The 26,761-nt window shown below is 37.3% G+C and overlaps 1 protein-coding gene across 1 annotated transcript in view; it reads right to left on the minus strand.

Annotated features, from left to right (window-relative positions):
• Positions 1-26,761, minus strand: part of LOC126183826 (NACHT and WD repeat domain-containing protein 2) — a 293,040-nt gene that overhangs the window by 87,239 nt on the left and 179,040 nt on the right. The window contains 3 exon segments of the mRNA XM_049926082.1: positions 1,579-1,690; positions 8,901-9,101; positions 14,986-15,110. Coding sequence (XP_049782039.1) covers positions 1,579-1,690; positions 8,901-9,101; positions 14,986-15,110 — 438 coding nt within the window.

Here is a 26,761-nt window from a genome sequence, read left to right on the forward strand (position 1 = left end):
GCTGACAGACGCAGCACAGTGAACGAATTGTCACGTTACGTTGGGATAGGGGAAGGAAGTGTTTGCAGAATACTGAAAGCGTTGGCGTTAAAAAAGGTTTGTACCAGGTGAGCTCCCAGGATGTTGACAGTGGCTCACAAAGAAACAAGAAAAACGGTATGCAGCGAACTTTTGGAACAGTACGACAATGGTGGAGATGAATTTCTTGGAAGAACTGTGACAGGTGATGAAACATGGCTCCATCATTTTTCACCAGAGACGAAGAGGCAATCAATGGAGTGGCATCATGCAAATTCACCGAAGAAAAAAAAATTCAAAACCACACCTGCTGGAAAAGTTATGGCTACAGTGTTTTTCGATTCCGAAGGACTCTTGCTTGTGGAAATCATACCAAGTGGAACCACCATAAATTCTGATGCATATGTGACGACACTGAAGAAACTTCAGGCTTGATTGAGTCGTGTTCGACCACATCGGCAAAAGCAGGATATTTTGCTGTTGCACGACAATGCACGGCCACATGTTAGTCAAAAGACCATGGAAGCGATCACAAAACTCGGATGGACAACACTGAAACACCCACTTTACAGTCCTGACCTGGCTCCATGTGACTATCATCTCTTTGGGAAACTGAAAGACTCTCTTCGTGGAACAAGGTTTGAAGATGATGACTCCCTTGTGCATGCTGCCAAACAGTGGCTCCAACAGGTTGGTCCAGAATTTTATCATGCAGGTATACAGGCGCTGGTTCCAAGAAGGCCTAAGGCAGTTGAGAGGGATGGAAATTATGTGGAGAACTGAAAATATTTTTCCTAAAGGATGTATCTACACACTGTAACACTTTCAAACATGTAGAATAAAAGATGGATTTAAAAAAAGATAGTGTGCATTTCTTTCGGAGTGACCCTCGTATCAAGAAAATGGTGTTTAGCTGATATGAAGGAAGATATGAATTAATTCAAAATTTAGATCTGGTGAAAGAATGGATTGAAATTGTTCACTAACAGAAAGAAAAAAAACCTCTTACGTATAGAATATACAAGAACCTTGGACTGTCCGACAATAGAAAGTCAGTATTATTAGAGTCCAAATGCTCCTAAATGTTCTCCTATGTCTGCACTCCACAAGACAGTGTTTGATGAAGACTGCAGGCAAAAAGAAAATTCCCTGGCCTGGCACAGATATGTTGTTCAAGTGAAAAAAAAATCACATTTGTTGTACGGTATGTACCACAGTAAAGTTTGTTCATACTGTTTTTTTTTTTTTATTTTATGCACTCTTGGTCTCTCTCTCAGTGTGTGTGTGTGTGTGAGAGAGAGAGAGAGAGAGAGAGAGAGGAGCAGATTGTCTGTAATTCAGTTATAAATCACAACAAATTATTTCTACAACAAACTGACCAACTGATAAAGTAGTTGACATAATTATGTTTCTCAAACGTTTTAATCGGATCAAGATGTATAGATAATTCAGTTCACATGTTAATTTCAGTTCACTTTTAGTAAACTCCAGGATAATTTATGGTAAGATTATTACAGCAGTAGCTACATAAATAAGCATAAGGTCTTGATGATTACTTACTTCATGAATCCATTTCATAGCTTCTTTGTCAAATATGAACTGCATGACCTGGTAGTGACCACTGTTTGCGCAGCAGTAAACTTTTTGTTTGTCTTCTGTAAGTACCATTGCACTGAAACAGTTAAAAATCAAGTTTCATTTTCAAGAGCTGCAATTACAGGAAAAAAGGAAAAATTATGAACATTTTTCCATATGTCTGCTTCCTCTAACATTCTAAACTCAACAGATGATAAAACCAGAAAGAAAGCAAGGTCTTATTTAAATTCCCTGGGACATGTAAATAGGGCATATTAGCACCTAACTAACTCTAATTTTATTGATATTAATAAGAAGGAGAAAATGAAGAGTAGTAGCAGCAGCCACAGGTAACACAATGACCCTGGAGGGTTAATAAAACTTTTTGAGCCTTTGTAACCACATAGTCTACCATTCATCAAGATAAAGTGTAGATAATGGAACATGAGCATTTTTTTACATTTCATAATATTCAGTTGATTAGTACATCAGACACTCACTTGTCATAGCACCCACATTAAGACACATCACATCTTAGAGTGAATATAAACAATATGTACCTCTCTGATCTTACAGTACCACATGTTACTCTACTAAATAAGATGAAACGCACATTTGAAATTTAACCCCAAAATCTAACTGCTGGATTGTATATGCTGTATACATAACTTAAGAGGTACACAGCAATACCACGAGAGGCTGCCAGCACACAGAGACAGTCACTAACCAGGTGCCTTCTCAGTTCCAAGCATCTGTCCCCAGACGGTCCTCACTAACCAGGACTACCTTTTTTTGCTTCCACCACACATCCATCAGCACATAATATTCATCCAGAAACAGTGTTGCTAGATGCTAGAGAGAGTGCTGTCAATGGTGGACTGCATTGGTTCTGCTAAATATGAACAAGCAAGGAGATCTTCCTGCCAACATGCTCAAAAGACAACATGCTACCAACACTTACACAGTTCCCGCAGCTCCTACAATTCCTGCAGTTCTACTAGAGCCAGTAGTTACACAGTTCCATTGAGAAGACAACAGTTCCTACTTAGCAGTCACTATTTCTGTAGCAATAGGAACAGTTAACTATGCGTGTCAGTGTAATACTTTCAGCCATAATGACGAAAACATAGACAGCCATCAGACAACAAAGTTATTTAGATTTCATTGTATTACATACAGGACATCAAGTGGCATGCATCAAACTGTTACCAAAGTTAAGTACAACTGAGTATCATCACTATTAATAAATGTTTTTAATTATTATTTGGACCAGTATCTAACACTGGCAATGAGATAAAGTCAAGATTGATGATATTTTTGCCAGTTTCCAACAATGACACTGAGGAGGTGCAAACTCACAGATTTATTCCTGTCAACAAGGGTGATGAGTAAAAAGAACCAATACTGGTGACAAGATTACAGAATGAAGCAGGCATTTTTATTTTCAGTTATTTCAGAGTGAATGTGCGTCTTTGATTTTTGTGGCAACACTGCATGGCTTAGAATTACCAGCGGATGTTAGACTCTAGGAATGCTAATCAGTTTCCTTTCCAGGAAGATTTTTGAGAATTTTGTAAACTGTTCTGAGAACATTTTTCAGATATGACCAAACTAGAACTGACAGTCCCACAGCGCCCCAGTTGCTACAAGAATTGTCATCAACCTGGGAGCTCATGGTGGTGCAATTGACCAGATTTGAAGAAAGCACAGATTAAGGCTGAAAATAACTACCATAGCTGAAGAGGCTGTCATCACCCTTTCCAGCATACAGTAAGAAACAATTATGTGCAATATCTAGAGCAGTATTTCATCACACATCGTACATCAGCTGATTTGGAACACAAATCATTTTTACTCACTTATGCAGGCTCCTCTATATTTCAACTCCTACAGAAATTATCACCTACCTGTGAGCCTGTGACTCTCACCTGTTCTTCCATTAAAGATATGTTGGATAAGTATTTTGAGTCAGAAGTCCATGTTGCTGCTGGCAGACATGGATTTTTTTTCATCTTTCAAGAAGTCAAATCAAAGCTATGAAGAGTGGATTACTCAGTTACAGGGCCTTACTAGGGAATGTAAATTTCATTGTGAAAATGACCAATGTAAGAAATCTTATACGGTACACATTCTCTATTTGCAATAGGAAAAATTAGAGAGAAGGGCCTGCTTAGTCTAAGAAAACCATCTCTGCAAGACTCTGCCATTAATTTGGGCATATAAACAAATGCATGTATCTGATGAAACAATACAGTGTGAGGATGCTGACATGTTCATTATGCATCAATGACCAGCACAGCCAAGCAACCAGTGTGGCCAAAACCAGTAAACACAGACAAAAATTATTTCAGGAGAATCCTTTTACCTATACATATAACACAAGAAATAAAAATAATTTCATGCTACCCACACACCAGTTGAAATTAATATTCATGGACTCCCCAGTATATGAGGATGACAATATATAACAAGTTAATGGACAAAAACATATTTAGTATGAAGCCAGAAATTTAAAAATGAGTCTCTAATTCATAGAGGTTGAGCAAGGGGTAATTAAGTGTTAGATTTTATTGTATGTATGTATAACGAAATTGTATTATTATTATGCTGCTGTCTTTAACATCAGCTGTTCTTTGTTTGTGGTGAAATTTTACCACAACTTGACATGTCTCCTGTACCTGAATCAAATTAGTTAGATTGTGTACATTATGAGGCAAATAAATAACAATTCATAATTCACAAGATACCTTCCCCAAAGACTATTCAGTTTTTGCTAAAGGTCTTCTCTATTGAAAGATTGCTGAAATCTATTGTCACTGACAATGTCACTCAATTTTCTTCTCAGATATTTAAACTATTTTGTGAAACCAATGGCATTTCACACTTCACGACTGTGCCATTTCAGCCTGAGGCCAGTGCTCCCAATGAAATATTCGTATGAAGATTCAGGTTACACATGATAAAGCTGGTTCAATGCTATAATAAAGACAAAGCTTTATTGATCTTTCTATCTCAGTAAAGAGCCACTCTACATGATGCACAATCTCCAGCTGAGAAACTACATGGAAGACTGCATTGCACAATACTGTCCATTTTAAAGCTACTTATGGATCCACCAGCTGAGCTTTGACAACAGCCAAAACAAACATTTTTAAACTGAATCATCTGGTACTCATTACAGTGTACAAATTTAGGAAAAAGACGTGGGTACCAGGTACAGTCATAGAGCAGCTTGGTAATGTAATGATTAAAGTTAAATGTTCACATGGAGTCACAGTGCATCATAAAAATCAAATCAGGCCACACTGTGCCCATATACATATATGCACAGCTCCTAGGCTGTTTCGTTTTATATGATTAGAAGACCTCTGTGCAGCCAGCTGTCTGAGGGACTTTCTGATGCTGCAGCCACCAGTCCCAACATGGCAGAAATATGTTATACTACTTGGTATGTTGTGATGTCTTATGGGTATAAGGCAGTTTCAACTGACTTTACTGAAGAAATATATGACTTCCCCAATGAATTGGTATTTTCAATGTTGTAAAATTACTTCTCATAACTTTTGATGAGAGCACATGGGTTTCCCATCATTTCAGTGATGGATGGGAATCTTCAAATACCTTTTTTCCAAAATTGTGAAATCTTCTCCCACTCCAACAATTATAATTATTATACTTATTATTAAAATTTCTTTATTTTTCAAAAAAATCTCTACAGTTGTTTGGTGTTAAATACAATTTACACCAACTGCACCTGGCATTATGAGTAGTAAATCAAGTTATTTATTTGGTTTTTAAGCATTTTCTATGAAGTTTGTGCTGTTCTATACAATACAGTCTTCCTTATGTTACTAAGTTTCTTACAAGCTGAAATTTGAGATGATCTACATTTACAGCTAGATACACACTCCACAAGCCACAGTACAGCAGTATATTGCATGGCCAGCATGCTCTCCTGATCTAAGCGTTTTTGATTTTTTTCTTGTGGAGTTTCTTTAAATCAAGAGTATACACAAACAAGCCCCACACAATGAGCTAATTTAGGGTGGATATAACTCAATACATTGCTAACTTGTCTCCTGCAATGTTGGGGAAGGTGTTTGAAAATTTTGGTGTGGGACTGGAAAAGTGCTTCGACACAGAAGGGCACCATTTGAAGGACATCATCTTCAAATCTTAAACTGATGAAATGGATTGATCCAATGTTATTTTCTTTAATTTCCATTAACACCATTTTGTAATAACCAATAAAACATTTTTATCACTCTTAACATTTGTGTTATTTGTGCTTTAAAACTGTCAGATCTTTTTGTCACTTCCTGTATAGGAGTATAGGACTTCTCACTTTCTGTCTTAGTATTCTTTTATTATTATTATTATTATTATTATTATTATTATTATTATTATTACTTGTTAGAAACGGTAATTTATGATTGTAAGTATGTAATTAATCATGTTTCCACCATAACTTGTATCGGTATATCACTACATACACCATCAGTCTGAAATGATATAAACCCACTACTTTGTGTTTGATATCTTACCAGTTTGCTATCTAAGGTCTAAATGTGAAAGAATCCCAGAAATACTTAAAATGGTAGGAAGTTTACTACTGCTTGCTTGTATGAAAAATCAAGCATGTATGTGATAAATAAAGTTTTGTTAAAAACAAGTTCCAGGATTGCTGATTTACTACACCCACAGTCCAGTCCAGTGTTGTGGTGCACTTACTATTCTGACAAGCCAAAGATCTGTGCATTGCTGCACATGCAAAACATTTCTTTTTCACAGATACAACAAGCAAAATATTTGTTATCATGATCTGGGGAATCTAAGATACCACTGTATTCTACAACAGCAGATATTATTGTAATAATGTAATTTTTTACCATTTTTTGTAAATTCATCACTCATTTTCATTTCAGTAAGGTTGGGTGGGGAGGCAACTGGATGATGGTAGCTGGGAGGGACAGGATAGTCTTTTGAGGAGATGCTGTCATGCATATGAAATTAATTCACACTCAATGCTTATCCCTTGCATAAGCAATTGGGACTTCTCTGCCTACTTGCACGAGAGGTACATGCTCTGTAATTTTGCATATTTCGTATGTCCTGTAAGGGAAAGGGCTCTCCTTCCTGCTGATGTTATTTAACACAGTAAAAAGTTATATTTGTCAGAGAAAAAACAAGTAAAGGAAACTTAATGTATTGAAAAATCTGCCTCAGGTGCGAAAAGTTTCTGGTCTTTACCCAGGTTTTGGCTAGAATAATCTAGCCTTCTTCATAAGCATAAAATTACTATAATATTCCAGAGTAAGGCACAGTCAACATTAAAAATTAAAACCCATAGTATCATGGTACCACGGCGAATTAAAACTACTAAACTGAAGTCCAGCCCCGGCATCACTTTACCACGCGGTCGGTTGGCAGCAGCAACTACATTGGCACTGACCAGCCAGCTCAGAGATTTTGCACCAGCACACAAGTTTAATTAGAAATTGTTTTGAAAATATGTGCAAGTGGATACTGAGGAGGTCAATCATGAGTATGGCACAAAGGAAAACACAGAGGTAAGGCAAGTACAGTAACCAGAAGACACACAGCTGCAACCTCTATCCAAAGGCTGTCAGGAATTTTGGTACCGTACTCGCAATGGCCAAAACTGCCACCCTTTTTATTGCACCAGGACGTTCAAATGAGCCTTCTTGACCTTATTTGTAGCTTTACTCTTAATTTAAATAAGTCTGTCATCAATGTTGCACTTAAAAGGGCAAAACTAGTATTGGGGGACATTTTGGATTTGCAAGTGATCAAGAAATAAAAAACTGACAGTGATTTTTATAACAGCTTGGCAAAAAATGAGTAAAACAAAAGTACCTGTACACAAAAAAAATTTCAGCATTTGTATAAGATTTTAAATCAGTATGGCAGTGAGGTAGATAAGTAGTTTCAGAATCCAGTGAGTCTCATACATAAATTTTCTGAAAGCCCAGTATTTCTGTATTCTTTGTAATAACATATTCATTGTTTTCTGAATGATGGTCAGAACAGTTAGCTGTACATATGTCTACCTTAAACACTCTTGAACATTCAACAATAAATATGTCAATATTACTGATTGACTTTCACATTCTGTTCATGAATAATAAACAGTGAAAACAAATATATTTGGCTTTTTACATATGTTCTGCTAAGCAGCCAGATAAAATTAATGATAAATCTAGCACCCTAGTTGATTTTCTAATCAAGGTGGAGCCAAACTTGTCGTTGTACAGTACATAAGTGGTCACCAGATGTGCCTCATAATGAAGTCCTAAGAACTCTTAATTAATAAACAACATTAACTACAGATGTGTGAGATGAATATCAAAATAAAAAGAATAAGTAGTTCCTTACTCTCCACAACAAGATGAAATTATAGTAGTAGGGAGGTGTTTGCCCACTATCCTCAGTGAGTTGTGTGCTCATTCCAAGTTACTTTTTATCCTCGAGTTTGATGTACAATCAAAGTGGTACCTCATAGGCTTTAGGATTAGCCTATGAAACCCTCTACTTCAGCCACTTCAAGCTATAATCAGCAACATGAAAATACCAGCACAGTGATTGTATGGCATTTAACCTTTACATACTGTAATTGATTGGAATATTTGGACTTATGGACATAATTCTGCTTAAAACTAATGCTTATCACAGACAGGTTTTAACTTTCAATTATGCAGACAACTAATAGTGTTGTGTGTACAATTACATATACAATTAGTTTTGAATAATATATAAACTGTCATTCATTCAACATATAGCAACTAAGTAATGTAGAGGAAGAACAGTAATATATATATATATATATATATATATATATATATATATATATATATATATATATATATATATATATATATATATGTGTGTGTGTGTGTGTGTGTGTGTGTGTGTGTGTGTGTGTGTGTGTGTGTGTGTGTGTGTGTGTGTTTATTTACTGTTTATTTGTTATTTCAAAGTAGTCTACACTGGATGCTTCTGCCAACTGATGTATAATTTGACATGTTGCACATCCCTGAATACTCTCTTTCATTAAGGAATTTATTGGTCATGAAATGTGAATGAATGAATGAATAGATAAATGATTTTTAACCCTACTCAGCAGCTTCCCCTTAACCACCTGTATTTTAAGCATCACATGCCAAATATTTAATTAATCACAGTTGTTATTTAAGTATATAGTAATGATGTGATGTATAATCTGACACACAACATAATATTGACAAGTGAAATATTATAGCTAGACTTAGAAATATATAGATGCAAACCTATGAAAGCTGAGAATTTCAGCAGAACCATTTTCAGTGAAATAATGGAGCTGCATATCCTGATCCTCCAGATCACCTGTCCAAAGTAACAGACGATAGTCTTCAAGTGATGTGAAATCAGCAGTTGACACAACAAATTTATCAGTTGCAGAGGGAACATCATGTATTTCCTCCATTTGGCCACGCATGTTAAATTGGCACCTGTACTGGAAAACGTGAGTCTTAATTGGTGCATCTCATTAAAAAAACATGCTTCATTCATAAAGTGAATGAAACTAGTGCATTTTAATTTCCCCACAATTACACAATCTATATTAATAATCTGAAAGCTGTGATTTTCTTGAATTAGTCAGTAACTATAATTTTTGTTAGTTGTAAAAATAATTCTTTATAATGTAACTACATTACAATAAGATATGATTAACAAATGCAACTGAGGATCTTTTATTCAATGCTTCATAAAAAACAAGTGCAAATACAATCTACAACCAAACAGCAAATTAATTAGAAAAAAATCTTCTCATGATTTTTAGATCTTACAGCATCTCACTGATAAAAATTCAGTCAGAGAACATGGATTACTAATTCAGGATCTTGAAATTTATCACCAGCACTATATATGCCCCTGCACCCCCACCCCACAAATACAAATGCACAACAGACACACAACTAATATGATTTATATTATTGTATGTAAACCATGAAAACTAACACCAGGAAAAACAAGTACAGAATCTATCAGAAATTTTAGTTCATAAATCTCATCAAACAAAGCTATAGAGCAATGAAAATACAGAGATCAACACCTACAGGTACACCACTTGAGCATCATTTATCACATTCAGCATTACAGATTTGAAGAATTTGACAGTTTCCTGTAATGCAATGGAAAGTAAACATAGGGTAAAAGAAAATTTAAATTACCAACAGGAAATAAACAAAATTACAGAAAGTGTCCCACTGGCTGACATTCTCACTGGAAGGTGTCTGTTAGATTGTGAACATCCTCTTAGGTTGTATGGATTCCTGTTCTCAATTTTTTTTCCTTTAGAAACCCTTTACAAGTTTCTTTCAGTATCATTCTGAAATGTCCAACATGTTATGATATCAAGAAGAGGATTTTCTTGGTCTAGCATAGAGAGGGCAGATATCAACTTTTTTTTTTTTTTTTTTTTTTTTTTTCAAATATTGGCACATGCTGCACAATACTGTTAAGACAAGCATCAACCTGATATTTGAATAGTTTTGTTTATAAAGCTTAATGTTAGTTTTGTTCTGTATGTTTGGTTCAAATGAATAAATTCGAATGCTATGACATTGTAAAACTCTGTTTTGTATTGTTTGTTAACAATGTAAATTTATTAAAAGATTTTTTCATGATTTATAAGGACTTAGGTCCTTCATTTTTAACAGCTATTAAATCATGGGTTGAATTTGAGTGTGTTGTACTTCTATTTCAGATGAGTCATGTGAAGAATGTCCAAAATCTATAACTACAGATGAAAACATCAAGAAAGCACACAATCTGATATTGGATAGCTAGCAATTTAAGGTGCCTGAAGCACTCGACAACATAGATGTATCATTTAAAGAGCAGAGTACATTTCACATGACAAATTTACTGTAAGAAAGCTTTTTGCAAGATCGTTGTCATGTTTTTTTAATGATCACTGTTTCTAAATGGCAAAATTGAAACAGCACACAAGCTCATGAGAGGAAGTGGGTAGTTCTGAAGAAAAATAAAGGTAATGGCCTACATTTTCTATGATGCAAAAGCATTCTTCTGACTGATTACCTAATAGATCAAACAACATTGCAACAATTCGTTGCAATGTGAATATTGCAACAATTCATGCTTCAAATCTCTTAGTTTTTCAACTGCCAAAGCAAATTTGTAGGCAAAAAATTTGTTCAGGCTTTTGTAATTTTTTCATACAGTTGATCTAGCAAACCTGCATGTTTATGGCCAGTTATTGTTTTCCAGTAACTGAAAAATACACACTATATTCAATTCTACATAACAATTAAAGTCATACCAACAATTGATATAGCACATGAACAGCAGTCAGTAAACAGGGTAGAATTCTCCAAATTTTTGGGTGTACACTGTTATGAAAACTTGTTCTGGCAGAAGCATAGTACTGAGCTTCTCAAACAGTGAAGTTCAGCTACTTTTGCTCCTCATAAACTGCTGAACTTGGAAAACAAATGAAGCAATCTCCTGACATACTTTGCATATTTCCACTCAGTAATGTCTTATGGAATAATTTTATGGGATAACTCATATCTTAGAAAGAAGCCATTGATTGCACAAAAGCAAGCAGTAGTAAGAATAAAATGTGGTGTACACCCACAGACATCAAGTAGGTACCTATTCAATAAGCTAGGCATTTTAACTGCATAACACAATACATATATTCGATAACGAAATTCGTAATAAATAATCCAACACAATTGGAGAAGAATGGTCTATATGGAAAATTAACCTTTATTATCCAATATTAAAGCTTTCAGTAGCTCAGAAAAGAGTTCAATATCCAGCAACAAAAATGTTTGATCATTTTTCCAGTAATGTAGAATGTCTGACAGGCCAGTAACATAAAATGTCTGACAGGTATGAAAGGACATTTTAAATCTGACTTAAAACCATCTCCCCTGGACCACTCCTTCTATTCTATCAATGGTTTTCTACTGAAAATTGGTAGTCAGATAAAATTTTAAAAAATCTTGTTTTTAAGTGTAGAACTAAAACAATAATGTAGTCTCTACTGTTAAAACTAATTGTTTATACATATCCAGGAAACTGACTCATTACACATCACTTCAATAAAAGAATCAGTCAAATGCTCTATGGACATGTAACAACTATGCAAGTTTCTTAAATCAAAGTAATGAAGAAACATGTTAGAAAAGTTAAGAAATGAGTGGGCTGTAAAATAATAATAATAATAATAATAATTCTGAGCCTATTTGTCTGCAAAGGTGTTTTGACAATAGAGAACTAAGAGATTTGAAGTATGAATAAATGAAATATCCATTATCTTTACCAGATGTGCTATGCTCTGGCTTGCATTCATTTTGACATCTAAATGAATTTGTGGCTGGAAACCTTCTCAATTCTAAGGTTATGAGTATGACAGCTGTAGACAATTGTTTTTCAGATCTTCCAGAATCATAATACAGGAGGTTCACTCATTGGAGACAGCTTCGTCAAAATGTTTTGGCATTGATGATTATTTTGAAGGATATAAAATAATATTGAAAGGATAGATAACTACTCTCCACATAGAGGAAGCATTGAGTCACAGACTGGAACAATGAAAAAGAACTTTCATAAGTAAGCTTTCAGACAAAGTTCTTCGTCCAAAACAGAAAACATGCACACACACGTTCACAAAAGCACAACATACACACACATTGCCAATGGCTCCAAGTGCCCATGTGTGTATGAGGTGCGCTTATGTGAATGTGTGTCTGTTTTCTATTTTGGAGGTAAGACTTTGTCCAAAAGGTTAATTATTTTAGCAATCTTTTTTCATTGTCCCTATCTGTGACTCAATGCCTCCCCTATGTGGTGAGTAGCAATCTGTCCTTTCCATATCATTTTTATTCCATCTTGAACTTTCCATCATTTTATTATTTTGGAAAAGTACACATGCTCTTTCACTGCCAGGCTCAGAATTTCTCTCCTTGACCTCATATATTGGATCTTCTCACACAGCTCACAGATTCCTCTAGACAAATGGTGGTTGGAGAGGTTTATCCTTCCCTCACATTTTCTTGTACCATTTCTCTGTCTCCATGATTTTATCTCCCATTTAAAGATTGTAGAGCTACTTTTATTGTTGTGGCTAGTATACATATACACTCAAGAGCCAAAGAAACTGGTACACCTGCCTAATACTGGGCCCATGTGAGCATACATAAGTGCCGCACCATGATGTGGCATGGACTCGACTAACGTGTGAATATTACTGGAGGGAACTGACACCATTAATCCTGCAGGGCTGTCCATAAATCCCTACAAGTACAAGGGGATTGAGATCTCTTCTGAACAGCACGTTGCAAGGCATGCCAGATATGCTCAATAATGTACATGTCTGGGGAATTTGGTGTCTGTCAGAAGTTTTTAAATTCCTGTAGCAGTTCTGGACATATGGGGTGTCGCATTGTCATGCTGGAATTGCCCAATGGATGCGAATGGAAGCAGGTGACCAAACAGGAAGCATACATATGTGCCACCTGTCCGAGTCATATCTAGACATATCAGGGGTCCCATACCACTCCAACTACACATGCCCCACACCATTACAGTGCCTCCACCAGCTTGAACGGCCCCCTGCTGACATGCAGGCTCCATATATTCATGAGGTTGTCTCCATAGCCATACACGTCTATCCACCCAAAACAATTTTAAATGAGACTCGTCTGACCAGTCATTAACAGTCAGTGTTGACAGGCCTAGGCAAGGTGTAAAGCTTTGTGTCATGTGGTCATCAAGGGAACACAAGTGTGGGGCTTTGGCTCTGAAAGCCCAATGTTGATGACATTTCATTGAATGGGTCACACACTGACACTTGTTGATGGGCCAGCAATGAAATCTGCAGCAATTTGTCAAAGGCTTGCACTTCTGTCATGTTGAACAACTCTCTTCCATCATCTTTGGTCCCATTCTTGCTGTATCTTTTTCCAGCTACAGCGATGTCAGAGATCTGATGTCTTACCAGATTCCTGATACTCATGGTACATTAGTGAAATGGTCATATGGGAAAATCCCCACTTCATCACTACCTCAGATATACTATGTCCCATCACTAATGCACTGACTATAACACCACATTCAAACTCACTTAAATCTTGACAACCTGCCATTGTAGCAGCAGTAACTGATCTAACAACTGTGCCAGACACTTGTTGTCATATATAGGCACTGACAAATGTAGCACTGTATTCTGCCTGTTTACATATCTGTATTTGAATATGCATTCCTGTACCAGGTCCTTTGGCGCTTCAGTGTATTTTATACTTATTTCAGCATAATCTACAGTTTAAATTGGACTACATAATTCTTTGAAGGTCAGCTGATGGCCAGACTGATATTTGAACTACTGCCCTTCTAAAAGAGAGTCCAGGGCCTTATTGATATCTTGAGTTACATACGATTCAACAACAAAGACTCTTATTCGTTATCTCTAGGAATTAACTGACTACAATGGTATACTGAATACTTATGAGTAACTGATATACAGTGCCTACATGACTGCTATGGTCGCAGGTTCGAATCCTGCCTTGGGCATGGATGTGTGTGAAGTCCTTAGGTTAGTTAGGTTTAAGTAGTTCTAAGTTCTAGGGGACTGATGACCTAAGATGTTAAGTCCCATAGTGCTCAGAGCCATTTGAACCATACAGTGCCTATTTCCTAAACAGAGAGTTTTAGATATTACAGAATTTCGAGCATGCAAAAATGCAGGTTATGGAACTCATATTCACTTGTCATATATCTAAAGTCCTTACATCAAAGCCAGATGGATGCATACAATAAATGTAATGATCCAGTAATCCATTATGTTGGAACTCTAACTCAAAGTACTATACTAAAATATTTCTTCATAAGATTGTACATTAGTGTGACTATGGTTTCATAAAATCTGGGTTAATCATTGTCAGGAACAAGACTAATAAACTGCTGCTTTTTTGAAACAGAGAGTACTGAGAACCCTTCCCTATGTTTCATGGTTGCAGAATAAAGCTAATTAATTTATCATAGATAAAGTATTCTATACAGTACAGGCTGATTGACATATGAACTGATAGTGTTAGCATGTCATGAAATACTTAAGAAATTACACAGAGGAAGTGACTAAAGGATTACTGAGATATTTACTAAGAAATCACATATCAGGAAAAACTGACTCCATCAGAGTATTTACATGTTTTTGAGTTTTGTCTTCCTTCTCTTTGTGTTTCATTCTGTAATATTCATTTATAATTTCATTTCTAGTTCACTCTCAGATATCTGATTCAGGCTACTGGAATGACTAAGACAGAAACATTTAGCACAGAAACTTTGTTCACTAACACTCACCATTTCCGAGGACCAAGAATAAACAGGTGAGCATTTAAAAGAAATACTGCCGTTATTGGCTGATCATCAGGCAGAGGATTTTCAATCACAACATACTCACTAGTGAGCATATTTAACAGAACTGTCTGAAAAATAAACACAAGATTCATAGTACATTCATCATTTTAAAAAAAGCGCTATAATAACAGCAATGCCAGTTTTCTCACACACAATATGTGAAGCATACAGAAAAATTCAAGCTTTATAATGTATTTAAAAGGCCAATGGCGTAGATAAATACTGGGTGATTCAGCTGCCCCTACCAATGTCATTTTATGCAACTCGCAATATTACATCAGGCCTTCAGAAACCATGTGCAAGATTTTCATATTTTCTCTCTCACTATAAGCAAACTATTAGTCCCACAGCAAAATGAACAGGACCTTTCTTGTAGAAAATTTGATGTAGTTGAATTTTGTAGTGGGATATACTTTTGCTAACCCTTATAGTTTTTGAAAAAATACAAAAGTGACCTTCAGACTGACAGTGCTTCCTCACATTCAACCTCTACCTATCAAGATTTCTAGTACATTGTTCATGGCATTCACTCCTACCACTTTATAAAAATTTGTGACTGCATGAATTATTTCCAACTCTTCAGTGACTGGCCTTATTGTGCCACTGGTACAGTTGAGCACTTAAAAATTGTAAAATTGACATTTGTGTGAATTTTACCTAACAATTTTGTGAATTTTAGCAGCATACAATAAACAATTGCATAATTTTATTCTTCAGACCTTCTAAATATGAAACTACCATGCTTGAAAGGGTCATGTTTGGATCAAATTGTCAGTTTAATTAGTTTTAGTGTAACATTTAAAAAAGTCATCATTCTTTCATTATTCTCAGAGGCACATTCAAATTAACAATGTTAATGAAATAGCCAGCTATACTGGTGTCTTAATAGCTCAATTGATAAAGACTAAAAAAAAGGTTGAATATCAGGAATAGTTAGTGTATGTGGGAATTTTTGTACGATGGCAGGAAGGACTGCCACTAACAACATACTAGAGATCCTGACTGGTGAGGGATGACTGTGGGGTTAGAGGTTTGTTTGAAGGTCACTTTTGTACATTTGTCTTGAATAACACAAAAACCATGGCCTAGTGTGAAAAAATATCCCAATACAAAACTTAACTATATTAAATTTCCTACAAAAAGGCCTTGTTCATTTCGTCAAATAATTTGGGCATAGCAAGTGAGAGAACATGAAAATCTCACACATGGTTTCTAAAGGCCATATATAAGATTGGGGGTTGCATAAAACAACACTTAAAAGGGGCAGCTGAATCACCTTCTATATTCTCACCTGACACAGAGGAGCAGGAGAATATGAAGAAAATACATTTGTGAAATATGGAACTTCATTATGAATGTTCATTTATACTAACACATTTACTAAATTTTGACTTATTTTCAACTCATCTGTAAAATAACTTCTCGGATTATCATTACTTTTGTGATTTTCCATCATCCAACAAAACAAAATGGGCAAGATGCAGGAAAAAGTTAAGGTATTCATACATAAAATATCTTTGATGAAGCGTATCATGTAGATTTTGGGAATCAAAGAAGGAAAATTAAGTGAGGAAAGTAAACAAGAATGTCCTTGTGATGAGCATTTTATACAGAGTCACGTGACTCCAGGAAGTAATTAATTACCATCAGCTGGGGTAAAATTGTTCCACTTTCCCATCTCCTTGTTAACATCTGATTAGTTGGTAGAGTGCTGGTGAACTGTAGCATAATTTTTTTTAGAATCTGTATCCCCTGTGTGACTAAATCAGGGTAGATGTTATCATATTTTAGAAACTGTCTATTGCTGCAATAATTTTTCAAAGTATTCAGGTAGTGATTGATAGATTCCCGGGAATTACCCCAGATAATATTGTAGAAACCGCACAATATTTCAGCGAGACAACTGCCCGCCATCTTCAGGTGCTACTGTCGCGTCGCTGTGAAGCTAGCCAATTTATATGCTGGCTTTCTAGAACAGCGCAGGCGCAAGTGGGGCATAACATCATTGAAGACCAATCATAGACAGCGTCGAATACAGGAGCCCTCTGCTGGAGAAACGGGTCACGGTCTGCAGAAGCGCGCCGCGGTGCGGGAAAATGAGTCCGGGGGCGACGGCCCCTTTCGCGCGCACGAGGTGTTGGCGCACGATTTAAGCATCTGCGCTAAGGCTTCCCATCTGAGTTGACTCAGTGCGGTTGCTAATCTGTGGCTGATGATTCCTTAGTGCCACCAAGGCTGGCTCCCAGGCTTTGCTCAGGTGAAACCCCATGTCTCTGTTTATTAGGTCACTGCATATATTTATTTCGACCGCCTCTTTGATGATGGAGTCCCAGTATGTGGAAGCATGCGAGAGGATTTTGGTTTCTTCATAATTCATGCCAAGTCCCGGGGAAGGCAGTGTTCAGCAACTGCAGATTTCTCTGGCTGACCCAATCTTGTGTGACGTTTATGTTCATCGCATCTGTCTTTGACCGTACGACACATCTGGCCAATATAAGACTTCCCACTTTGGCACAGGATTTTGTATATTCCTGGTCTCCTCAGGCCAAGGTTGTCTTTAACAAAGCCCAGCATTGATTGTACTCATGCTGGAGGACGGAAAACACATTTAATCCAGTATTTCTTGAAAATTTTTCCCATCTTAAAAGATACGCCACCGACATATGGTAGAAAAAGCAACCTCGTGGTGTTCTCTGCTTCTTCAGGCTGTTCTTGAGGTTTGGAGCGTGCTGGTCGAAATGGTCGAAGGAAGCATTTCTGTCCCATGTGGCCATACCACAAACGTATCATCTACATATCTCCAAAAACATTTGGGTTTCATAACCGCCATTTGAAGTGCTTTGTCCTCGAAATCTTCCATAAAAAGATTTGCTACTATGGGAGACAGAGGGCTACATGTAGCAACACCGTCAGTCTGCTCAAAATACTGGTCATTAAATAAAAAGTAAGTCAAGGTAAGCAGGTGTTTGAAAAGCTGTAAGACGTCCTCTTCCAGCTTAGCTCCTATGAGTTGTAATGAGTCCATCAGAGGCACCCATGTGAACATCGAAACTCACTAGCAAGTCGGTAGATTCAAGACGCAGGTTCTTCAGTCGCCATATAAAATCTTCTGAGTTTCGAATATGGTGTTCACATTTCCTCACCATGGGGCTCAGAAGAGAAGCCAGATGTTTAGCTAGGTGGTATGTTGGGGCACCTATATTACTGACGACAGGGCGAAGCGGAACATTCTCCTTATGTATCTTTGTCAGGCCATAAAGTCGTGGCAGAACTGGTGCTTGTTCTCTTAAACTCTTCTTCAGATGGTAAGGAAGTTGGCTGGATTTGAGGAGAGTGGATGTCTTCCGTTGTACGGCATCTGTCGGATCTTTCTGGAGACAATGATACCTCAGCCTGAGGAGACCAGGAATATACAAAATCCCGTGCCAATGTGGGAAGTCTTATATTGGCCAGACATGTCGTACGGTCAAAGACAGATGCGACGAACATAAACATCACACGAGGTTGGGTCAGCCAGAGAAATCTGCGGTTGCTGAACACTGCCTTGACACGGGACATGGCATGAATTATGAAGAAACCAAGATCCTCTCGCATGCTTCCACATACTGGGACTCCATCATCAAAGAGGCAGTCGAAATACGTATATATGCAGTGACCTAATAAACAGAGACATGGGGTTTCACCTGAGCAAAGCCTGGGAGCCAGCCTTGGTGGCACTAAGGAATCGTCAGCCACAGATTAGCAACCGCACCAAGTCAATGCAGATGGGAAGCCTTAGCGCTGATGCTTAAAGCGTGCGCCAACACCTCGCATGCGCGAACGGGGTCTGTCGCTCCCGGACTCATTTTCCCACGCCGCGGCGCGCTTCCGCAGACTGCGACCCATTTCTCCAGCAGAGGGCTCTGGTATTCGATGCTGTCTACGATTGGTCTTTGATGATGTTATGCCCTGCTGGCACCTGCGCTGTTCTAGAAAGCCAGCATATAAATTGGCTAGCTTCTCAGCGATGCGACAGTAGCACCTGAAGATGGCGGGCAGTTGTCTTGCTGAAATATTGTGCGGTTTCTACAATATTATCCGGCGTAAATCCCGGGAACCTATCAAGCAGATGCAGCGCCAGGAAAGACTCAAACAGCATATTCAGGTAGTGTTAGCATTACTTGGGGTGACATTGGCCCACATGTTCAGATCCATTCACAGAAAGCCAAAATTGCACTGATCCCATGTTAAACTAACCAAACATCAATTGTGTATTTAATAGATCATTACTAAAGTTCAATGAATTTTTAAATTCCAAGCAGTGAAGTAAAAAATTAAAAAAATAAATTGTCAAAGAAAATACTAATTACTTTATTTTGTCAGGTCAATCATTTCCAAAGCATAAGACAATTTAAATATTAAAAAAAAAATGGATTACACAAAGCTATGCAGTTGAGGAGCAGAAAATAGGTTGTTCTTAGAAAATTTTTGGGTTGGTTTATTTTGTACGGCCTCCAGTAACACATATTCTTAGCCTCAGTTAAGAATGTTAAATAGTCACTTTTTTCTGTAGCTGTTAAGATTGTGTCTTCTACCGTGCCAACTTCATTTTTGTTCATTGCCACAGTTTCAAGAAGCTTTTGTCTGTTTAGGGAGACAATCCCAAGCCTTTGAATCTGGAGATAAGGTTTTGGACACTGGCCTCTTTTAGGCCGTTCAGTAGTTAATGAAACACTTGTCAGCCTGATGAGAAAGAATTATGTTTAAAATGGTAAGTCCTGGTAGGTAACAATATAAACAAAATTTCAGTCTTCTGGTGAAACTTACCCCAAAACACAGGACAATATTATCCCATTGTGAAATATAGAGTTTATTTTCACCCAAATGAAAATTATGAATTTCATATTTTACACCTCAGTCTAAACCCTTATAAAAATTAAAATGACTTCTTTAACAGACTAACAGATGAAAGCTGGAACATCACTATTCTGCCTCAACTACAAAGCCTTTTACATAACAAGTGCCTATGTGGCAGCAGATTCTTGAACTACAGAAATGGTGGAAAAACAGTGCAGCTAGTGCTGCTACCTATTGTTTAACATAAGAGATATGGATATTCTTTGAATTATGTGCAAAGCAAGGCATAGTAGCTTGTTTTTCATCTGGGCCAATGTTACCTGCAAAGAAATACCACAAGAAATAACTATAAAAATGTGACTGTTTCATGTTGATGTACTATTCCATCAAGGGATCTGATAAATTTTCATTAAAATAAATCAAGATGGGCAAGAGAGGTGTCAAATAAAAGAAGTTTCTGATGGACAAGAAGAAATGAGAATACAAGAAATCTTGCATTATAAATGAATTGCACATGTTTAAGCCCTTCATAATGAGATAACAGTGATTAGAATGTATGCAATGTTATGTCCCTATACTTTAAAACATACAAAAATATAAATAAATGTTTGTCACTGACATAAAGTAAGAGGTAAAAAAATAAAAAAAATATGAGATTGTGTATCCTCAGTGGCAATATTAGGTTAACACCTAACGTTAGGAACAGTTCTGGTCTGTTCATTTCATAAGAGAAAAAAGTTTATCAGAATAGTCTGGAACATGATCAAAGTTGATCATGTCACATTTATTTGTGTGATTATTGGTTTAGTTAATGTTCATGATTCCACTTTCTAGTGACTACCAAAGACTAACAAACCAATAGTCTGACTTTAAGGTGATTATTAAAATATATAACACACAAAACACATTGGGTTATGCAGTGAGCGCTCATTGAGCTATAACCAACTATTTGATACTTGTTATGTCATCTTTCCACTTTCCATACAGAAGTGACCTAATATGGCAGCAATGTAATAAGATGCAATGATACACCAGATTGCATACAATATATATTTCACTGGCGATACAATTATTTCTACGTATCAGTAATACACATTAGGTTACTCCATGATAACAATTAAAATTGCAATTACAACTTAGCTCAAAACAAAAGTTGAGTAAAATTATATATTTTAGAGGCGGATATACACTCCTGGAAATTGAAATAAGAACACCGTGAATTCATTGTCCCAGGAAGGGGAAACTTTATTGACACATTCCTGGGGTCAGATACATCACATGATCACACTGACAGAACCACAGGCACATAGACACAGGCAACAGAGCATGCACAATGTCGGCACTAGTACAGTGTATATCCACCTTTCGCAGCAATGCAGGCTGCTATTCTCCCATGGAGACGATCGTAGAGATGCTGGATGTAGTCCTGTGGAACGGCTTGCCATGCCATTTCCACCTGGCGCCTCAGTTGGACCAGCGTTCGTGCTGGACGTGCAGACCGCGTGAGACGACGCTTCATCCAGTCCCAAACATGCTCAATGGGGGACAGATCCGGAGATCTTGCTGGCCAGGGTAGTTGACTTACACCTTCTAGAGCACGTTGGGTGGCACGGGATACATGCGGACGTACATTGTCCTGTTGGAACAGCAAGTTCCCTTGCCGGTCTAGGAATGGTAGAACGATGGGTTCGATGACGGTTTGGATGTACCGTGCACTATTCAGTGTCCCCTCGACAATCACCAGTGGTGTACGGCCAGTGTAGGAGATCGCTCCCCACACCATGATGCCGGGTGTTGGCCCTGTGTGCCTCGGTCGTATGCAGTCCTGATTGTGGCGCTCACCTGTACGGCGCCAAACACGCATACGACCATCATTGGCACCAAGGCAGAAGCGACTCTCATCGCTGAAGACGACACATCTCCATTCGTCCCTCCATTCACGCCTGTCGCGACACCACTGGAGGCGGGCTGCACGATGACGGACTAACGGTGTGCGGGACCGTAGCCCAGCTTCATGGAGATGGTTGCGAATGGTCCTCGCCGATACCCCAGGAGCAACAGTGTCCCTAATTTGCTGGGAAGTGGCGGTGCGGTCCCCTACGGCACTGCGTCATCAAAAGACATTAATTAAAGATAATTTCATATAACACAATGTAAAGCACTAAAAAAATGTAACTGGAGTAAAAGATGAGCTGTGATTGGTGTCAAAAATTATGTTGCTGTATATAAGAAATGTTTACAGATGGTCAGTCCTACATTTTGCCACATTTGTGGCAACCAGTGAAAGACCAAGGGGTGCATAATGATATTTATAGTCAGAATTTCACCATGTGCAATGAGTGTGAACATGAAAACAATATTGCAACCACAATAGGCAAGTCAGAACAAGTAAATAATAATAAAGAACCTACAGTCCATGATGTGACACAGAAATGATGCACGGATAATATTTCTTTTAACAAAACAAAAACTGATGTAAGTAACTATCAAAATAGTCTTTACAACCCCGTGAGTCTTTCAGAAGAGATACTTCCACTCAATGCAATTACAGATTGGCATGAGGCATGTTATAGGAAAACAACTGCTCATTGTAGTGATAAGGGAATTCCATCCATTACAGCAGAACAACAAGCAAACAAACATGCATTAAATGACTTAAGATGTAGCTGTACAACCAAAAATGCCTTATAAGGCAGCACTTCAGACACCTGTAGAGGAAGAAAGACCAATACCCCAATCACCTGCCATGAAATTCAAGTGCCAGAGACAGAAAATAATCTGATAATAAGCACTGGTGAGGAACAAGGAGTGCTATATGGAGTGAAAATGGTGCATCAACTAAAAATCTAAACAAATATCTTGACAAAATATTTCCATGTTATACCAATTATCACTAGAAACTAAGCGTGTAAATAGTAGTTTCAAGATCAATGTTGATTTCCATCTTAAGGACAAGCTAGTGGGCATTGTCATATGGCCGAAGAAAGTTGGAATAAAGCATTTTTTTATTCTGGACATCAACCAGTGCCCCAGTAAAATAGGTTTGAAATAAAAAATCAGGGCCACAGAATATCATACAGAAAGGATATTAGTGTTGACAGTAATATGACTTTCAGCATAGCAAGTGTTAATGTGCAGTGTTTAAGAACCAAGGTGAACCTTTTATCATTCTTTATAGAAGATGTGAAACCAGATGTTTTATGTATCTGTGAGCAATGGTTGACAGAAGCAGAAGGTGGCTGTTACAGATCTTTCGAATATTTAGATATGGTAAATGCATGGCATCAAACTACTACAACTCATGGTGGTGTGACAGTGTATGTAAAAAAAAAGTAGTGTAAAGGGAATCAATTTTAAATTTTTTGTGAAGCTCTGGATCTTGAAGTGGCTCTCATTGTTAACTCTGTGTGCCATTCACCAGAAGATACCTTTGAAAACTTTATTGCATGGATGGAGAACTGTTTATTTTACTTTCCATGCCTTAAGCCTAAAACTGCATTGTATGGTGACCCCATCATATATATAGGTGGTGGAAGTGGTAAAGAGAAGCTCTTTGTGAGCTTAATAAATAGCTATGGGATGCTTGTAGCAAATTGTTCCCCAACAATGAGTGATACCTGGTGAGACATAGCTACCACCAACTTCAGTACATGGAATTATAATATCATTGTAGTTGAACCTATGATTGCACATCACAGCACACTAGTAATGGAACTCAGTATGAAGAACAAAAGTAAATTGCAGCTATTCATATGGTACTCAAGTCACACATTCAGTAAAAGGATTATTGAAGAAGAGAGACTAAATGACCTAAAAGCAGCATTGTCTGGTGTAAACTGGCAGCATAAAATTGCAGAAATGGGGACCAGTGACTCATTTGAATGTCTATTCCAAAGCTTATGGATGAAATTTGGTGATATATTCCTAATAATCCCCAAGAATAATCCTGTAGAGAAAACAAAAGAAAGGGAAAAACCTATTGAAGGGAAGATTTGGTATAAACCTGAGCTAGATAAATTAAAATGCATTGTCATAATGATCAGGGACTGGATGAAGACAGCTTTAGATCTTCCAATTACAGACTTACAGACTTACTCCATTCTAACTACTTAAGAGCCAAGAGAATTTACACAAATGAAGTAGAGGATGCAAAAACGAAATACAATCACAGGTATATTAAAGAGGCTCACAATCCATGTAAAGCAACTTGGAATCTGGTAAATGGGCACAGAAGAAATCCTAACTCTGCATTAAATTCGTATAGTTCTGATGTCTTCAGTCAGTACTTAGAACAGTGAAAAATACTATAAGTGAAATACCAGACACGGGATTAGATCCTAAAACTCATATAGGAAATTTACACTGTTGCACAATTAAAAAGTGGAATGAAGTGCACCCTAAAACACAGTAAAAACAGTGAATTTGTATAAGCACTCAGAGAATGCAGATATCTATGACATGTACTGCACAATCCTGAAGAATATCATTTACCATTAGCCATAGTAATAAATAAATGTTTATCCTTTGGTGTTATCCCAGAATTCCAAAAAACTGGCACAGACAGTACCAGCCTACAAAAAAGGGGAGCAGTTCAAAGCATCAAGTTTTAGACTAATTTTAGTTACAGTTATGGAGTCTGGGCTGAAACACCAGATAATAAGTTACTTTGAAGATAATAAAATCTTTCAGGACACACAGCACAATTTTGAAAAGGAAAGCCAACAATTATAGCAGCACTGATTATAATTCCAAAGATAAGACAGGGGTTCAAGGACAGAGAAAGTGACCTCAGCAAGGCATTTGACTGTATCTTGCACAAGATACTTCTCAATAAGCTAAAGTGGTATGGTGTTGGAGATGTTGTTCTGGTAACTCTTTAGTCTTATTTTGAAAACTGAAGGCAGGTAGTACCAGTCCATGGATCAATCTTCCAAGAACAAAAACTGGAGTGTAGCATACTCCATGGATATGTCATAAGACCTCTCCTTTCCCTTTTTTTTTTTTTTTTTTTGTCAATGATGTATGTTATAATAACCACATTTTACATTTTGATGATGACACTACCTTTTTTATTTAAGGAAAATCTGCTGTACACCTCTCCTAGAAACAGATATGCTCTTTAAAAAAAATTAAAAAGTAGTTCATCAAAAAGAAAAAAAGAAGAAAAAAGAAACAGTATATTCTTTTTACAGATAGGCAATTGGATTTCATATCATAGGATTTATTTTATTTGCATTTGGAAGTTTCAGCATTGCTGTCTTCTGCACCTTGGGACTGGGTTGACAATTTATCCTGCCCAATATCAGACTGGGTCCATGCAAATGCTGTCAGTGGTCAACGTTGAAGTTTCAATAGCTTTCTTCTCAGTCTACAATAATGGATGATGATGTCATTAACATGTTGTGATTAACCTCACAATCAAACAACTGGATGATGCTACACTGGCAGTATTGGAAGACAGATTAAATTTTGCCCCTACACCCAGGAATGTTCCCATTACATAATTCATTTCCGCCATTGAACAAGCAGTGTCCAGGTTTCCCGACGATCTGGCTGATGTTGTATCAGGTGCCACCACTCACAATGTAACCTCCTTGCATGAAGGAGCTGTGACCTGGTCTATCAGAGAAGACCAGAATTTAGTAATTCTACCAGTGGACAAGGGCAAGGCAATGGTTCTTCTTTCATGAGATAATTATGTGGGTAAAATGGATCTTTTTCATGCAGACTTGGCATACCAAAGATTACAGAATGATCCAAGTGAAACTATAAAATACAATACACTTTCACTTTTGAAGAAGAGTTCATTATCTGACAATGTTCTTAAAGGACTTCGACCCGGCACTGCAGTCCCACCGAGATTACACAGTTTGCCTAAGGTACACAAGCAAGACGTTCCTCTTTGGCCTATTGTTAGCAATTTGGGCACTCCTACTTGCAACATAGCCAAGTATTAACATCCATTCTCAGCCCTCATGTTGGAAAATGTGAACATTATGTTTTCAATTCTCTTGTTTTTATTCAGGGTTTGAAGTCTTAGTGTCTCAGTCCCATGGATTTGCTCATTAGCTTTGATGGTGTGTCACTTTTTACCAGAGTTCCTCTCAAAGATTCTTTGCAGTTAATTGAAGAAAAATTGGTCGAAGAAACATCTAAGGTTTGTCACCATGTGGTGATGTGTCAGTGTATTTTTTATTTAATGACAAATACTTTGAACAAACTGATGGAGTGAGTATCTGAAATCCATTATCCCCCATAGTTGCCAATTTGTTTATGGAAGATTTTGAGGACATGGCATTGAAGACGGTGTTCTTGAACCCAATTTGTTTTTCAAGACATGTCAGCAATACGTTTATGGTATGGCCACATGGGAGGGATGCTCTGAATCATTTCCTAGATCATTTTAATTGTCTGCATCCCAATATTAAGTTCATAATGGAAGTTGAAAAGGATGGAAAACTTCCATTTTTATATGTCTTAGGCTACAGGAGGTAAAAAGAGATACAGGGGCGCAGTGTTTATTGTAAGTCCACGCATACAAACCAATACCTTCATGCATCAAGTTGTCATCCATTGTACCAATGCAACGGGGTCCTACATACACTGGTAAGAACGGCTTACACCATCTCAGATGCAGATAGTTTGACACAAGCAGAACGATTATGTCAACAATCAGATCTGTCATACTCTACAGATTGGACCTTTGTGGGAACCAACTGAAGATACAAGCACATCTTCAAGAATAGGAAGAATTTTAAAGAAATTTGATATTAAAAATGTATTCCATCTGCCAGCTAAGACTAGAGCTCTGCTGGGTTCAGTGAAGTACAATTTGCATTTGAGGAAGCCCAATGTCTACAAAATTCCTTGCCATTGCAGGAAA

Source organism: Schistocerca cancellata, chromosome 4 (genome assembly GCF_023864275.1).
Source record: "Schistocerca cancellata isolate TAMUIC-IGC-003103 chromosome 4, iqSchCanc2.1, whole genome shotgun sequence".
Classification (NCBI taxonomy): Eukaryota; Metazoa; Arthropoda; class Insecta; order Orthoptera; family Acrididae; genus Schistocerca; species Schistocerca cancellata.